Consider the following 18,707-nt stretch of genomic DNA (forward strand, 5'->3'; position numbering starts at 1 on the left):
CTGTTCTGGCCTCTCATCATAGTAACCAGCTGGGCCATTTCACCTGCTGGAGCCATTAAAGAGGACTCTCTCCCCCTAGATTAATCCCCTCCGACATTAGTTTTTTGCACTGACAACTGGAGCAGGCATTCAGAATTTGCAGGTGGCCAGTGTGACGCACATAATTGCCTACAATTTTAGGCAATGAATAAAAATGGTCTACATTACTTGTCAAAGGTTGTATATGCAGTGCCAAGTGAGATCTATGGGAAGCCTTTTAGGGTTTAAAGAACAGTTAATAGCAAGGCTGCACAGGGCTTTTTTAATCATAATGCATTTGTAATATAGCACTTTGATCTTCTCCTTGTAGGAAATGGTGTTACATTAGCCACTTTTAAACATTTATGAGTGAAATAGAAGAGTAAAAGTGATTATTCTTAAGCAGACCATGTTAGATTTCATTAAAAGTTTTCGGCTTGCCCCTTCCTTGTTGAAGTCTGTGGGAAGTCCTTTTCCTGGAGGGTTTCAAATCAGGATCTAAGGATATAGGGCTTTTTCCTTATTTTTCCTGTTGGTAACAGCAAGATTTGGAAGGAAGGTATACTAAATACTGAGGTAATTTAACAAGTGGATATTTATAGAAGACTAATGATTTATGATAAAGTAAAATACATCAATGAAAATCTAAGAAATCTGTTACTAATAATTGTGTATTACAATAAATTTTGAGAAATGCATATTTAAAACATACCCATAAGTTATCTTTAACAACAACAACAACAAAAAACAGATGACTCTCAAACGCACTTCTTCTGGAAGAGCTAAGTTTGACCTTTCAGACCCAAGAGCCTTTTATTAACACCTGCCTGTAAGGAGAACCTTGCCACACGCAGCTTTTAGATTCAGAACCACAAAACTGATGAGGAAAGGCTTGAAGGGTTCAGTTTGTGTCACTTGCTGTTTGCCGTTTCCATTTCACAGATGATTAATCTTTCTGTGAAGAAAGGCCAGAGAAACAAAGCACATTGGGCTCTTCCTGCAGTTACTCCTTCTGAATGCACACTAGCTTGCTAACTAAAAGGCCTTTAGATTTCCAGCAGAGAGAGATGTTCTGAAAGTGAATGCAGCTGGTTGGAGGTCACCAGTGCAGGGCTCTTGCCATTGTGTAATGGAGGCTTTGGCAGGTTGGGGGGGGTGGGTTGGAGCAGGGACAGGAGAAGTGGGCAGGGAGAAGGTGTCAGCAAAAAATTAATTCAGAATAAAAAGGGTTTTGGTCAGTTTATTTAATATTTTGGAGGGTAGATCATCAATAATAGGCTCAATTTCATCTATTTTGTTTTCCTTTTTAAGGAAAAAATTATAATTCAGTCTTTCTCCAGTGTTCCCCCACCCCCCCGTTTCCTAATAGCATGTTTATCTTGCAGTTTACATCACTAGATAATGTTGAGATATTATTAACTCTTGTAGTCTTTGGTATGTTTTAATGGTTTGAAATTTTTAAGATTGTTACTAATTTTGCTAGTATTCCACATTTCATATGGTAAAATTTTAATGCCACATTAATGTTTCATTTCGTATTTTAATGAGATATTGAAAATAATTTTCTGTGCAACTTAGTTCTTTCATAAAAAAGTTGCCTTTATTTTTATAGTCAACTTTTAATTGAGGGTTTGAAAACTTTTAATTTTAATATTTAGTATCTAAATGCTTAGTATTCATCTTGTATTTACTTTTTTTCTCAATTGTGTATAGGACATAATGTGCAAAGTCAAATCCTGGGTTATAGATCAAAAGAAACCTGTTCGCTTCTGTCATGATTGGAATGACAAAGAGGTAAATTATAAATATGATGCGATCTATTATTACCTTTGCTTCGATTTCTTAGAGAACAAAATTGTCATTATTTTACACTTATTATTATATCTAGTTAAACTTTATTTCTCTCAATGATTTCTTATTCCCAGCCTTGTTATTTTTTCTTTTCCCCTACTCCTGATATTTTGTGACAACTAATCTTTTAGAAACAAGAATTATAAAAATGGCTTCCTGTTTAAATAGTTTTCTTTCAAGTTCTTTAGTGACTTAATATTTACTCAACTTTTAAAAAGGACTCTTTTTCTATCTCCCACTTTAGATTGAAGTGTTGAATAAACACTTATTTCTGACTTCAAAACCAATGGTCTACTTGGTTAATCTTTCTGAAAAAGACTACATTAGAAAGAAAAACAAATGGTAAGTTTTTTTTCTCCCCAGATGTACCCCGACATATCATATCTGAGCACACACAAACACACATACATATGTACTTACTGCTATGTTTGATTTAAAATTTTTCTCCTTATTATTAAAAAGTTTAAAATGGATGAGAAAGCTTTGCCTAGTGTTAACATTCCGAGATGAATCTCCTAATGATTTACACTGAGAGAACTTAAGAGGAAAAAAAAAGGAATTACATTAGGCAATATTGAATTATACATATTTAATTATCAAATTTATTGAATAGACAATATTTCCTTTGCAAAATGAGAATAAATCTACTTACAGCAATAAAACTTTTTAAACTAGGAATTTCTAGCTTTGTTGATTTTATATGTGACTTTAAAATATCTACTTGGAATTGTAGCTGGGCATAAGTTTTAAAATCCAGATTGAATACTTAAAAAACATTTTTTTTTTTCTGGTACGCGGGCCTCTCACCGTCGCGGCCCCTCCCATTGCGGAGCACAGGCTCCGGATGCGCAGGCCCAGTGGCCATGGCCCACGGGCCTAGCCGCTCCGTGACATGTGGGATCCTCCCGGACCTGGGCACGAACCCACGTCCCCTGCACCGGCAGGCGGACTCCCAACCACTGCGCCACCAGGGAAGCCCTTAAAAAACATTTTTTTAATTAAAAAAAAAAAGCTATGGTGGAGGGAAAGACCAGGTATTTGTTTCAAAATACTTTAAAATACACAAAGGTAAAAACTATGCATTCATGTATTGATTGTCATTTTTGACATGTAACCAAAATGTGCCAGGTTTCCTTTAGTTCACTAGTAACTTCAAAAAATCATATGTTTATGTAACATAAGGGCATGTACACATTTGGCATGGTACTCACTGGACCCTCAGTATTTTATACTGTTAAGTCATACAAACAAACCAAAACTATCCAAAGTAAAATATCTGAATTCTCCTAAAATATATTTTCATTTGTTTTCCCCTGTACTTCATTAAGTACTTAGATGCACATGGTTTCAATTTTCCATTAAAAATTCTCATTTCCATATGATATCAAAGAGTGAGAAGCTTTAAACTGAAAAATAAACATTCATAGACTGGAAGCCAAAACAATAATTAATGTCAGATGGTTAACTCCAATAAATCATTAGAATAAATTCTGTGAAATTACTGCAACTAAAAATGCCCTGTTGATATTACTATAAGACATTTTGTGTTCCTGATAGGAAACTGAATTTGGCCTCTTAATTTGTAATGTTCTAGAAAGCATAAACCTGACATGAAAATTCAGTTCTGACTGGTCAGTGTCTTCTAGTAGATAATTAACTTTAAAATAAACAGTTCTGTCTTGTTTCTTATATAAAATTCTTATAAATTTTGTGATTGATATGTTAAAAATTGTTACCTTTGGGAAGGAATTTTAAATATATTATTTGACTTCAATTAATAAATCTCATTGTAGTGTGAATGGTAAGGTTTCCCAGGGCTCCGTGAAACAATACAGACATCAAAGTTTACATGAAAAGGGATGAGTCAGTTTCCTTGCCCAAAGGAGCTTCTCACACCTGTATTTGGATGATTACAGGTAGAACTCCCTGGCTCTAATTGTACAGTAAATACTATTTCCCAGACCCTAATGGTAGACAGACTGCTTGGGAGACGCCAGTCTGTGATTTAGCTGTCGCCAGACACCCCATGTTTTTTGTGAGACCAGTGGTGATGATGATATGGTTATAGCCAATTGAAAGTAAACTCTTGTCTAAATAGCACATTTTAATTTATAAAAATGTAGAGGTATGGATGATCCTATTTATAAAATCAAATTTTAGATTTTATGTATGACTGATGATCTGGTTTGGGGTAGCGTGTATGTTTGGTGGGGGTGGAGGGAGTCAGATCTTGTGGAAGTTAGTGTAATTGTAGCTGAAAGATCAAAGACTGGGTAACTGAGTGATGTTCCAGAAGAGAATTTACCACATAGCCATTTTCTGTACAGTTTCTGCCACCTGCTGTTCCTATTTTCCCTCAAGCTAGCCATTGACTACCCCCTGTGCATCCCTGCTCGTAAAAAATGATTGAGGAAGTATTTGTCATGTATTTATGAGTGGGAAACATTGTGTGATAGGGAATGGCATCTACTGGAGCCAGAAAGATTGCCATTCTCCTTTCATTCAGCCACTCTGCTACAGCTTTAAATCTGTTTATGCAACATAGCCTTTGTATTAAAGTGCAGAATAAATTTTTATTATGAAGGATATGAACACTAGGTTTTCATCACTTATAACATTGCAAGCAGATGTAAATAGTTAAAATATATTTAAATTACTAAATCCTTTAAATTTGTGTTAGCATCTTGTTTTTTGGTAATGTTTATATCTCAGCTCCATTTGCATAAGTTGCTCCTTTAGCAAAAGAAAAAGGTTTTGTTTTTTAAGGTTATTATGTAATGTTACTGTAGCAAATTAAGACTGATGCAGGAAGTAGTAATAAATATTTTCATGGGTCTTTTAGATCTAGAAAGCTATTTTAAATGGTCAGGAAAGAGGAGGAGGAGTTTGTGATTCTGGCCACAAGAGGAAGACAAATATATTTTAGGGGGTCACCATTTCAGAAGTAATGAACATTTTAATTACTAAAGTTCACTTTAAATTTAAATGGAAACATGTTAATTTTTAAGTCCTAGAAAATAAGGAAGCATTTTGAAAGACAAGTCTATTGTGTTACTGAGTAGGTGTATTGACCTTTTTGAAAGATGTAAAAGCCGGAATGGTTCCAAGCATCTACTCACTGGTTTTAACAATGTTGAATTAGTCATTTCATTGATTTATGATTAAGACCTAGCCCCTGAAGAGAAGCTAATAACATGGCAGCCGGGTTAGTTACAGTTGTGTTGTGATTAGATGACAGTAATCAAGATGTTGTAAGGGGAATCCACAGAAATTTTTTTTATTATTATATATTGTTGTTCTTTGAATGAATAAAACTATGCAGAAATTGTTGTTGTGTTGTCGTCGTCGTCATCTCTGGCAGATGTCAATGATTTTTGAACACTTGAGAATTTCATATTTTAAACATGATCAGTTACTTATAACTAAGATCCTATTACATGTAGTATTAATTTTCGTTTGAGATCGCCTAATGAGTCATGGTGTCAAGCAGGTATAGGACATTAGACCTGCCAAACTGTTGCTTAATTAGGGGTGTAAATTTCAATCTTTGCACCTTTGCTGCTCTGTTAGTAGTATATCCTATCCAATTATGAAATTGGTAGAACTAATTTTGTACACCTACATAGCTTCCAATTTTGTTTCTTTTTTGTGTTCTCTTGTTCCCATCCTTCTTAAAACTGTTGATAAAGGATAATTTTATTTTGTTGTTTATTATACTACATATTCATATTCAACTGAAAAGTATAACTAAAATTTAAGACATTCAGACTTCTTGTATGCATGTGTGTGTGTGTGTGTGTGTGTGTGTGTGTAAAACATGTATTTGCATATGCCCTGGTGGGCTTGTGGTCACTGAACATTATTCTCTAATATTATATAAGAGTCAATTAATCTGAGTGTTGAAATTGATTCAAGATAGGTAGACAAGTAGTTGCAGTCTTTTAAGCTGTTTTGTAATCAAGGGCAATGTGTCAGGTTCACTAAATGAATTTTAAATAGAAAAATGTTTTATTAATTCATATTTTACTATGATTCTGTCTGCCCTACCCCAACTTTTCTGTTTTTGTTAGTTTTCCACATAATTTGTACATAACAATTAAATGTAGTTTGATGATACTGTATATTGTATACCTGGCTAGGGGGAAAATCATGGAATAAGCCCAATATATTCTTGATATCTTGAACTGTATATAAGAATTACAGATACTATATCTCAGCAACTATTTACAAAGGGGAAGTGTGAACATTTTTTGCCTATAATTTTTAATGTATTATATATAATATAAAATTATATTTATATATGTTATATACTATTCAGGAAAAAAGTACCTTTCAGGTATATAGGGATAGTTTGAGCTATAATATCGATTGGTTCTTAGGCTTTCTTGTGCAAGCGCATCATTTATTCACAATAAGTATAGATGTTGACACATAAGCATACTTTACACATCTACTATAATTATTGCTATTCCTATAGGAGTAGAAGTATTTAGTTGATTGGCAACACTCCCCAGAGGTAATGTTGAGTGATCATCTGCCATACTGTGAGACTTAGGTTTTATTTTCTTGTTTACAGTTGGAGGTCTGACAGAAATTGTTCTACCTAACTCATCCTTGGACATTGTGCTCCACAACACATGTTATGTAGTAGCACATTTCCATTACGTCTTATCAGTAGGAGCAGTATTCACTATTATAGGTGATTTCACCAATTTCTATCATTCACTGATTTCCATTATTTTCAGGCTATACACTTAACTCAACGTGAGCAAAAGTCCACTTCACAATTATATTTGTAGAAGGTTAATATAACCTTCTTCCCACAGCATTTTCTTGGCCTTTCAGGAATGCCATGATGTATTCTGTAAAACTACTATAAGAAGTCATCAATTTCTGACAAGATTATTCATTGAAGCTAGAAATTTAACACAGATAATGCTGCTTTGAAAAAAATCACATTGTTATACATTCGATTTACTCGAAACAAATAAAATGGGAATGATTAATTATTCTTAAATAAATTATTCATTTTAGTTCAGAAAGCTTCCCAAGTAGATTTGAAATTAGGTTCAATTCATATAAAGTTTTCAGGAACATACACTAATATAAAAAGCAAGATTCACATGTATAAGGTTTTTTTTAAATGTTTCACTTTATCATCCACTAGTCTGGCAAAGTAAAAGCCCTGAAATATCCATGCAGTGTTTCTTTGGGATTATAATTTCTGTTTTTTTAAAAAATCACTTGTGGTTCTTATGGTTTGGGGGGAATGTTGTGTCAGCTTCATCTTGAAGTACCTAACATTATGAAGGCTGTGAGAAAACATTTTTTATTGTAAGTGTGTTCCTACCTTCTTGAAATCACAATGTAATGTTGGTAAGTTTGTTTTAACATGTGAGGAGTTTTTTAGCTGAATTAAATTTTAAAAGCTATAATTTGTAACTTTTAGTGGAGATTGCTTTATGAGGACTAGTGTTTATTTGCTTCTTTGCCAGATATAAAAGGGTGATAGAACAAGTTAAGGATATTCTGGAAGCCTAAACTGAGCGATTCTTTTTTTAGTATGAGATTGATTAAATTGGTAAATCCTATACAAAATATTCTTTCGTTTTTTTTAAATAAATTTATTTATTTATTTTTGTCTGTGTTGGGTCTTCGTTTCTGTGCGAGGGCTTTCTCTAGTTGTGGCAAGCGGGGGCCACTCTTCATCGCGGTGCGCGGGCCTCTCCCTATCGCGGCCTCTGTTGTTGCGGAGCACAGGCTCCAGATGTGCAGGCTCAGCAGTTGTGGCTCACGGGCCTAGTTACTCTGCGGCATGTGGGATCTTCCCAGACCAGGGCTCGAACCGGTGTCCCCTGCATTGGCAGGCAGATTCTCAACCACTGCGCCACCAGGGAAGCCCCAAAATATTCTTAATTTTACTGAAGTAAGTTGTAAATAAATTCAAAAAGAAAAAATTTTCTTAAGACCCCTTCTCTGTTTTATAGTTTCTTATTTTTGCTCTTGGATAATTATCAATTATTTATTTTTAATTTGTATTATGACAAAGCTTTGAAACAGTACCATATGCACTATGAATTAGGATTTCAATAATTTCTGGTGAATGGATTTTGTGGAGTTGAATATTTCTTAATTTCTCTGGCCAAAATCTTGAGAGTGAAAAAAAATATACTAAAGCAAGACAATCTTTTTATTACAAAAGATGGAAGGCTGAAAGAAGTGGGAGGGAAAAGACCTTTGGCCATTCAGGAATCTTTATTTGAATGTCCTTTAGCATTTGTATATGTATGTACATGTAATAATACTTGTGTACTTTTCTGGTTTCATTAAGTGGTTTTTGGTTACTCTTTCAGCAATTTCATAATTCCTGTCAAGAGATGTTAGTGCCCTAGAGCACGCAGTCATAATGAAACCAAATCACACCTCTGATTCCATGTTTGAAAAAGATAATTATAGGGCTTCCCTGGTGGCACAGTGGTTAAGAATCTGCCTGCTAATGCAGGGGACGCGGGTTCGAGCCCTGGTCCAGGAAGATCCCACATGCCACAGAGCAACTAAGCCCATGCGCCACAACTACTGAGCCCACATGCTGCAGCTACTAAAGCCCATGTGCCTAGAGCCCGTGCTCTGCAACAAGAGAAGCCACTGCAATGAGAAGCCCGCACATCACAAGGAAGAATATCCCCTGCTCGCCACCCGTGTGCAGCAACAAAGACCCAATGCAGCCAAAAATAAAAATAAGTAAATAAATAAAATTTTTAAAAAGATAATTATGGAAGAAAGCACATCTTTTTATATGGATATAATGCTATTGACCCACCATATTAGGCATGTTAGGAATTTCCCCTGGCCTATTTGCCTTTTTGCCCAATACAGTTTATAGGCAATAATTTCTCTTTGCAAGATCGTTCACTGAATTTGAGAAAGTGATACTGTACTTTTGGGAGTCAGTTTTTATCTTCATTAGCACCATCTGTTGACTTACTAATTTATGAGCAATATAATTTATGAGATGTGTCAGGACTTTCATCTTTTTTAAAGTGGCTGAAGAATTTCACTGCATATAATAGGGAGAAGTTTTACAAATTTTCTTCTAGCTTTAAGAGCCTAAAGCTCTTTCACAAAAAACAAGTGTTCTCTAGGATTCTTTCATGAAATTAAAACATATATCCCCCATACATGCACACACATATATAACCTAGGAAATGAAAGACAAACTTTGGCATACAGCTATATAATGTTCCTCAAATCATGAGTGATTCATGTACACAGAGAGTTTCTCTGCCTCTCTACCCGACTCACTTTGGTGAATACTTCAAGGTCTATTAATATTCTTAAAAATCTGTGTCCCAGAGGTTAAGGACTGTTGAGTCAGATTTTGTTTCTAAAACTATGAGTTGAGATGAACTACACTCATAAAATGGGAGTTTTGAGTAGTAGTTGGTATAGACAGAGGCGACTGTTGAAGCCCAGAAATCTTAGGACTGTTGGTGATGAGAGATAGGGCAGGGCCTTGTGAAGGCTGAAGAATGGAGTCTAACTGTAGTATATGCGATCTCAATAACAGTGTTTTCCTGGGAGAAGGCTGTAGAAAAGGAAAGGAGAAAGTGCCATTTGGGGCAATTTCAATGTTTTGCCTAATATCTCCTGCTTATGCAGGATAGGAGAGGAGTATTATTTTCTGTGCCCCTGTCTTCTGTGGTCTCTCCTGTTCCCCAGTCACTAGATCTACCTTTGGAGATACTACTGTAGTTCAACTACATTATAAGTTAAATAGACTTCTGAAGGCTGGACCAAAATGCTGGATACCGTTGATAACATTGATTCTGTAAGGAAAGTGAATTCTAAGAAACTTAGAGCATATAGTCTATTTGTAAATTAGGTAGTGTATGTTATCAGGAAGTTTGATGTATTAAGAATACAGCTGCTTTAGAATTTGAAATGCTAGTTTTGTGGTCCTTATTTGCTGCTAACTAGTTCTTCAACCTCAGGCAAATTATATAGCCATTCATGTATTGAAGACAGTTCATCAGAATGTTCACATAAAATGTGTTCTGTATAAACAATATTTCTGAAATTTAATTAACATAACTCAAAAAGAATACAGTAATAGAAAAAGGACTTGGTAAGTCTTCTGAATGTATCTTTGGGATACATTCCCTTGGTTTTTCTTTCCATTATATCAATAAAGAAACAAAATGTATCATGTATATGTTTACAGCTATAATTCTATGCTTTGAAACAGTTGTCATCCAAAACAAAAACAAACAGAACCATCTCTATTAAACAGTGGCGGTAGCGATAAAACTCCCATGATATCACCATCTTCCATAGGACTCTGCCCTCATCTCTCTCTCAGGTTAGGCCCTGTGGCTTCATCATTTGAAGCTTAGAGGATTTTATTGTCACTCCTGGGCTTCCATTAGAGTAAATCATTCTTTAACTGTTATGATAGCATAATTTTTTTTAAAAAAAATGGTGTTTATTCTTTAAAGCCTTTTAAAACAGTTCCATTATATCACAGCTTCTCTATTTCTGAATGTTTATATGTGTGTTGGGGATGAGGCAGTGAAGGTTAATAAAGAATTAAAGGAGATCATCTCTAAGGTTCCCTTCTAGTGCTAGAATTTTATGATTTTAGTGAATTATAGCAAATTCACAATGAAAAGATGCCCATGCAAATGTCTAGTACCTTCTCAACCCTCATATGTAGGTTTGTCATGGTAAGATGTTTTTGTGACCGTGGGACAATCCAGAGCATTCCTGAGGTTGGCAGATACATAATTCATGAGCAACTTTTCTGGACTGAATTGAAGATAAGACCTGGTCTTTCCCCCTCCTCTCATTCCTACTCCCATATCTCTACCCCTTGAAAATAAGTCTTTTCTGGATCTTACCATGCTCTTATCTTCCTCATAGTAGCTATTGCTCTGTCTAGAATGAGAACAAAGTGGAAATAAAACTTATTTGTAGAATTGGCATATCTATATTTGAAGGTAGTTACATTACTCAAAATATTGCATTTCCTTATTCTAAATTGACCTAGAAAGCATTTCCCCATCAAAAACATTTGATTATAAAACACCCTCAAAAGCTTACTTAATCCACCATGTAGTAAAAATAGTACAGTTTGGGTGAGACATATTTTGGTATCTGTGACCATTTTTATTACCAATTTAAAAATTCTGCTAAAAAATGTGTTTCAAAATAACTGACTTAGGAACTCTGAGTACACCCCTGTCTATAAATTTGGGGCTGCACATTGGTACCTGGTTCAGTCTTTTTAATGCTTATTATCAAGAAGACAATTAACTTCATAAAAACTGTCAATATGAATATAAATTTCAAGTTTATGTATTCTTATGAAGACTGTGAGCTCAGTGAAGAGATAGGTACTATGCTTCCTTTTTCCTTTTCTAAGCAAATAAACATTGAGACTGATTTAAAAAAGCCTTTGCCCCCATAAGGGTTATAGTCTCATGGAATAATAGACAACCAACAAACAAATATTTAATATAATGTCAGGAAATGATTAGGATCACTTTGCTGTACATCTGAAACTAACACAACGTTGTTAATCAGCTGTGTTCCAATATAAAATAAAAATTTTTAAAAAAGAAAAAAAAATAGATTACCTCAGTGGCTTAACTTATATCACTATTTCACTTGATCATTTTTATTTCCTCATCTATGTTTATGATACCATCATTATACTAATCTGCATCTTTGAAATCTCAGAATTAATATTTAAGATTTATACTTCTTTTTCTTTAAAACTAAATATTAACTCTTGGTAAACTTTTTTCATAATATTTCTCACATTTTAATATATTTTTTTCCACTTCCTTTGCCACAGCCCTCTTTATTGTGTATAATTTTATTGCTGAAAGACTATCACTCTATCTTCTTTTTTCAAATAAACCTAGCACATAGCATAATGCATAATTAGCATTTAGTTAGCAGCCAGAGGATGTTTGTTGAATGAATAATGTGCTGGTAAAGTTTAAAAGCCAGATATAAAATTCTGGCAGAAAATTAGGCTGCCAGAATTTTATATCTGGCTTTTAAAGTCTATCTTTTGGAAATTTTACCTTTCTCATTTTAAAAATAAAAATAATAACTATCTTCCTCATAAAGTTGGTATGACTGTTATCTGAATTGATACACTTGATCACTTAGGGTAGTAATTGGTACATAGTAAATTCCCAAAAAACATTTTTGATTTTTACAAATGAATGAAAGAATAAATGCATGAATAAAATAAATAAATAAATAAAGCAGGGTAGGAGGGTGCTATTTTAGTTAGGCTGGTCAGGAAAGGCCTTTAAGAAGCAAGGGAGTGCACCATGAGAGAGGGAGGATCTGAGGAAAGCTTAGTCCAGGGAGAGGGAACAGCAAATTCAAAGGCAAATGTGATGGAACATCGAAAAAGAATATAAAATGTGAAGACAACCACTTGAAAAGAGCTAATAAGTTTTTATTCAAATACATTGCAATTAAAAAGCATATTAAACCATCCTAAATGTGTTCAAGTAAAATTTGCAATTATATAGATATTGAATTTCATGTGCCCCACACTACTACTCGTAAATCACTTCTTTTAAAAGTCCCTTGATGTATGCCCTCAAATAAGTAGATTGAACTTTACTAAGAATAATAACAACCAACATTTATCAAAACTTCACAGTGTTTCAACTTAGGTTACTTCATTGGATCCTCAGACAAATCTCGAGATGGCCTCCATGACACTATTATTTGGCCTCGAGTTGAATTTTTACTAAAATGAAGCATTTTCATAGTTGAATTAAGAGATCTGCATTTTAGTTTAGGAATGTGTTCAGCTAGCAGAGAGATAAATAAGATTGTGTTTCCATTAATACAGATACAAAGGTGCCTTTTTAGTACTTTAAGTATTTGTCATTAATATCAAGGGAGTACTCATCAATATTCCTAGGTGATTGTCAACATTTTCCTTAGAAATTCTCTAAAAAGAACAGTCTGTGGAAATTATCTTTGGGTTTAGTCCATTTTGAAATGTAAAAGGAAAAGATCGAATAATATCTGTCTGTTGGTAATTGTTTTTTAGCTTTTTTTTTTTTTAAGTGATGTTTCATTTTTTCCCAAAGAGCATATCTGGATGTTGGAAACATGAAGGTCACTAGTAGTTTTCATACATAATTTATACTTAAAATTGTTACCTTTTAAATTGTGCCATTTTTCTTTTCTCTGTCCTGCCCCCACCCTCCCATTAAGTGACAGTGACTTAGCTTTTCATGTACCAAACCCAAAGACATACATAGTAAACCATCATTTATTATTGAGTTCCTGCTGTGTGCCAGGCATCCTTTAGAGGTTAGAAATTGCTGAGATGTTAATAGAAGAATAGATGAAACATGAAAAATTTAAGGATATTTATGAAACATAGATATTATCATGCCCATTTTACAGATAAGACAATTGGAGAGATTCAGAACATGCCCAAGTTCTTGTAGTAGAAGAAATAGACCCATTTGACTTGAATGTTTGTGCCAGTTCCACACGACACTGCAAGATATATTTGTGAATCTTCAGAGATCTTTGAAAATATTGCTTTAATTAACTTTGTGTTCTGCTATGTTTTATCTCAGGAAATAACATCTCCACCAAATTGTTTAGGGTTTTAGTTAATAAAAGGAAACAGTTCTCAAGATGGCAACTATCTGCTCTTCTTAGGATAATAAGTTTTTTGCTGCTGCCATTTTTCTCTTGCCTTGTAGTTTTGTTAACTATATGTTACTGTTACAGCAAAATATTTTAGTACCTGCTTTAGCATCCATTTTTAAACATATTAATACCATATATGAAAATTTTGGTGGCGAAAATACAACTGTTCTCATTGAAGCCGATATAAAAATTGCATCAAGTTGCCAAGTCTAAAATAATACTACAGACTAGACCTCAGAAAACAGCTATAACTACAGATCAGTTTTTATATATTAATATGATAAGCAAAATTTTCCTTTTTTCTTTCTTCTAGCATACCATACAGTTTGTTAAGAACAATTCTTCACTGCTGGGGTAAGGAAGTTGGTGTGTAAATGAACAGGGAAATGAGAGAATATCATGAAATAGAACAACAACGGATAATTTATGCGCCTAAAGTGTTGTTGTTATGTTAGTAGTAGTCAGCAGCAGTCAACATGTACTGAACACTTAACTATATGCATTACATTTAAGACTCCCACCAACCTTATAGAGTAGTAAGTACTATTAGTATTTTAAGGAAGTCAAAGCAAGTATAGAGAGACTGAGGAACTTAGCCAAGAATGGTGCCAAGCTTCAAACCTGAGCAGTTTATGTCCAGAGTTCTCGTTCTTTACTACTGCGCCATGATGTCTCAGCATTGGTGCACTGGTGATGTTGGAAAGGTTGACAAGGCCTGAGAAATAGATCACATACTTGCCACATTCCCTATCACTATACATTTCATTTAGACATAGTTCATGCACTATAAAATTTGAGACTAAAATTTCACTATAACCTGATTAGAGAATGCTAACTGAAGGTAATATAAAAATTTTACCTGAAACCTTATCTTTATTATCATGGACTTATCTCTGTACCAATTTAATAACGCTTTGTCGGGTCAATAATTAAAATATTTTATATATTTTTACGTGGAAAATACATGTTACCAATTCTTTTTTAAGATAAGTACATTCTTCCACCACTGGGTTTTGTTTGTGTGTTTGTTTTTAACCACATACTGATTTGTTCTGTTTCCTTGCATTTTCAGTTACTTGGATGTGTTTTTGAGACCTTTCTGGGTTAGGGAATTGTGCATGTATGTGCATGTGTATGTATCTCTTTTATTAGCTGAAGTGCATGCAGGTAATTTGTATAATGTTCTGTTCAGATGCTTCACTAACACATAGCAATATAATTGAAAGAACATTGTATATGCATATTCATATGTATGTATGTATATGTACACATAGATCCAAGTCTTGGGCAGAATAATGACTACTATTTGTTCAACACCTATTATATGCCAGACTTTGGGGCACTTACATATGTTGTCTCATTTGGTTTAATCCTCACAACAAGGCAAATATCTACCCAAATATCTATCTTTCTCTCAAGCTCATGAAAGTATAAAACATCTTATTGCATTTATAGCATGCTTTTCATGAAACAAAAAGTGCAAAAAAGAGTTGTCTATGTTGGTTGTATCCTGGTAAACATTACACAGAAACCCCTACCAGCTAGAGAGCAAACATTTATGCAGTGTTTTTATATAAGCAGGACTCAAGATAGTTTGGTTGGTGTCCTTATAGCCCTTGTTTCCTCACCTGTGAAACAGAAGAGTAATAACTTTCTTACAGAATAATGAGGGTTAAATAAAATATTTTACATATATTAAGTGAAATTATTCTGTGGTAGATAGGTCCATTTGTCTTGGAATTTAATTCTCATAATTTGATGAAAACGTATATATGATAGATCTATATAGTTAATTAGTGTCTGGCAATTGTAATTGCACAATAAATTCTCTTAACTAATTTGAGTCCTGCTTACATAAGCCACTGCAATTATGTTTGCTTTCCAACAAGCACGCTTTTCTGTAATTTTCACTGGTATACAACCAACATAGCTCTTTTTTTGCACTTTTGGTTGCATGAAAAACATGCTATAAATGCAGTAAAATGTTTTATACTTTCCTCTCATGAGCTCAAGTTAAAACAAGTCTTTAAAACATTTTGTTAACCTGTTAATTCTCAAGAAATAAAGAATAGCAACTTGCCATTTTCTTCTATTTCTCCTAATTATACATATTTTTATTTTTTATAATATTGTAATGTTCTGCCTTCTGAAATTTACAAGGATAAGGTCACTTGCATTTCTCTTCCTTTCACTGTATTTTTGTTTCCTCTCTGCTTCCCCTACCAAAAAAAAGTTTTTTTTAAGTTTGTGATTCAGTTAGAAGTCTATTTAGAAATATAAGTACCAGACTTCATATCTGTAGAGATTTTACTGTTTCATGAACACTTTTAAATGGAACAGTAGCAGTTAGAAAATCTTGCTGTGTTTCTCCTGTCATTAATCAAGACTAACCCCTATACCTTGCCATCTCTACCCAAATGGATTTTTCCTTAGTCTTGTCAGCAGGTATGTTGTAACACGTACGTAGCCAAGAAAATCAGTGGTTTACCAGACAGTTCAGGTAGATGTAGACTGAAAAAGAACAATTTGTAATAATGTTTTTATTATTTAAAAGTGTTTTTTTTTGTGAGTCTTTTAAAAAAAATATCGTATGGAATAGTTTGCATGGGATATTTCTTGCATTGTAGAACTTTACTTCAGGCCAAATCTGAGACAAAAGAGAAAAAGAGACCAAAAGAGAATACCAACAATTTGTTTCCTTTCCTATATTCAGAGGTAAACATCTTAGTTGTCTAGATCTCTTGAAATTAGTACTTTTAAAAGCTTTTAATTGGGCTTCCCTGGTGGCGCAGTGGTTGAGAGTCCGCCTGCCGAAGCAGGGGGCACACGTTTGTGCCCCGGTCCGGGAAGATCCCACATGCCGCGGAGTGGCTGGGCCCGTGAGCCATGGCCGCTGAGCCTGCGCGTCCGCAGCCTGTGCTCCGCAACAGGAGAAGCCACAACAGTGAGAGGCCCGCGCACCGCAAAAAAAACAAGCTTTTAATTGTTACTAGAATAAATAGTTCAAGTCGTTATTTGGTTAAAGTTTAATGATTAAATATGATTAAGTAATTATGTTTCTACAGTTACCCATTTCGTGATTATGATATATGATGAGACATTATTTTAAATCTATTATTAAGTGAAATTTGTATTGGTGGCCAAGTATAAGGTTTAATGTGACTTGGTATTACTTAGACATTTTGGCTGTATAGTTTAAAGACCACCAAATTACTTTGCGAAATTCTTAACAGCTTTACCATCTTGGAGAACCAAAACAAAAGAAAAAGCAGTGCCTATTAAGTATTCTTAGCTATATGCATGGGAATGTATGTGAGTGTGCTTCAGCTTAATAATGACGACTTTCTTATTATGTATCACTTTATAGGATTTTTTTTTTGTAAAATATTTACTAGTTATATATTTGCTGTCTTATGGTTATTTCAGTGCCCTATTGACATCAAGGGTTACTGATTGTTGTATTAGTAGTTCCTGACAAATAGAAATTATTTGATATGCTAAGCCATTTCTGACAGAAGTTACAAAGTTTTGACAAACACGTATGGCACAGCAAGTGTCCAATTCTAAAGAGCAAAATAAATGCAAACCACCATTACGGTGAACACAAACAGCCTGAAAGCAAGTTATCAGTAAGCAAATAATTGTTGAACTGTTATGAATGGAATAGGATGTTGAAATAGGGCATGATTGGGTGATGTTACATATGTCCTTGATTACCTTCCCTGTGCTTTTATCCTAATAAGTGACATTCTTTGTATTCCCTTGGATGGCTAGACAGTCTGACACTGAAGAAGAATAAATATTGCATGTGGTACACATTAAGCTGTCATCCAAGACAGCATTTATAAAAAGTAACTGGAGAAATTCATAAGAAATTCTGTACTGCTACAGTTTCCTGGCTCCAGTCATAATTGTCAAAGTTCTTGACACATTCAGGTCTTCAGAAATGATTTAGGTTTACAGTGGCTTGGTGTATGAATAATTATTATGGATTTGTGTTCCCATATTGCCTTAGGATGTTAATGTTAGTTACCCAAATGTTATATTTTACAGTAATTCTTTTTTAAGGGAACTTTATTATTTTTATTTATTTATTTTGGGCTGCATTGGGTCTTCATTGCTGCACAGGCTTTCTCTAGTTGCGGCGAGCGGAGGCTACTCTTCTTTGTGGTGCGTGGACTTCTCATTGTGGTGGCTTCTCTTGTTGCGGAGCGTGGGCTTCGGTAGTTGCGGCTCGCGGACTTTAGAGCGCAGGCTCGGTAGTTGTGGCACTAGGGCTTAGTTGCTCCGTGGCATGTGGCATCTTCCCGGACCAGGGCTCGAACCCGTGTCCCCTGCACTGGCAGGCAGATTCTTAACCACTGCACCACCAGGGAAGCCAAAACGGTAATTTTTATTTTAAGAAATGTCTCCACATTGGTGTTAGTGACATATCTTCCATCGTATGATTTTTCTTAAAAGGATTTTAGACAATTCATATATTTGAAAGGAAGAACCGGAATTTTTTTTTTTTTTTTTTTTTTGCGGTATGCGGGCCTCTCACTGTTGTGGCCTCTCCCGTTGCTGAGCACAGGCTCCGGACGCGCAGGCTCAGCGGTCATGGCTCACTGGCCCAGCCGCTCCGCGGCATGTGGGATCTTCCCGGACCGGGGCACAAACCCGTGTTCCCTGCATCAGCAGGCAGACTCTCAACCACTGCGCCAGCAGGGAAGCCCAAGAACAGGAATTTTTAAATGCTTAGTTTATCTTTAATCTGTTGGAAAATATTGCTTGCTTGTGTTTAGTGCTAGCAAACAACTTTCAAAATAAATATTTTTATTTTTCTTCTCTAGCAGCATTGGAAAGCCTTCAAATGGTCCAAATGAATACTATTTTAAAGTTATTTCCAAAAAGCCAAATCACTACTTGGTGTTTTATTTTTAAATATTGCTTTTATTCACATACCTTCGTAATTTTAATATAGTTCTTTAAGGCAGGGTAGTGTTTTATTAATTCCAGTCACTATTATCTCTTAAAATTTCCTTTTGGAGGAAGATGTGTAGAAGATATAATATTGTACAAAAATAAACATACATAAATAAAGAAATAAATTATGAATGCAACTTTAGCAAGCATTTTTTAAACTCTTCTTTCTC

The 18,707-nt window shown here is 34.5% G+C and overlaps 1 protein-coding gene across 1 annotated transcript in view; it reads left to right on the top strand.

Annotated features, from left to right (window-relative positions):
• The window catches only part of OLA1 (Obg like ATPase 1), a 167,692-nt gene that overhangs the window by 119,478 nt on the left and 29,507 nt on the right, over window positions 1-18,707 (top strand). The window contains exons 6-7 of the mRNA XM_082658526.1: window positions 1,732-1,812; window positions 2,114-2,211. Coding sequence (XP_082514652.1) covers window positions 1,732-1,812; window positions 2,114-2,211 — 179 coding nt within the window. The remainder of the gene's footprint in view (window positions 1-1,731; window positions 1,813-2,113; window positions 2,212-18,707) is intronic.

The sequence above is a fragment of the Grampus griseus genome (genome assembly GCF_964374135.1).
Source record: "Grampus griseus genome assembly, chromosome: 7".
Classification (NCBI taxonomy): Eukaryota; Metazoa; Chordata; class Mammalia; order Artiodactyla; family Delphinidae; genus Grampus; species Grampus griseus.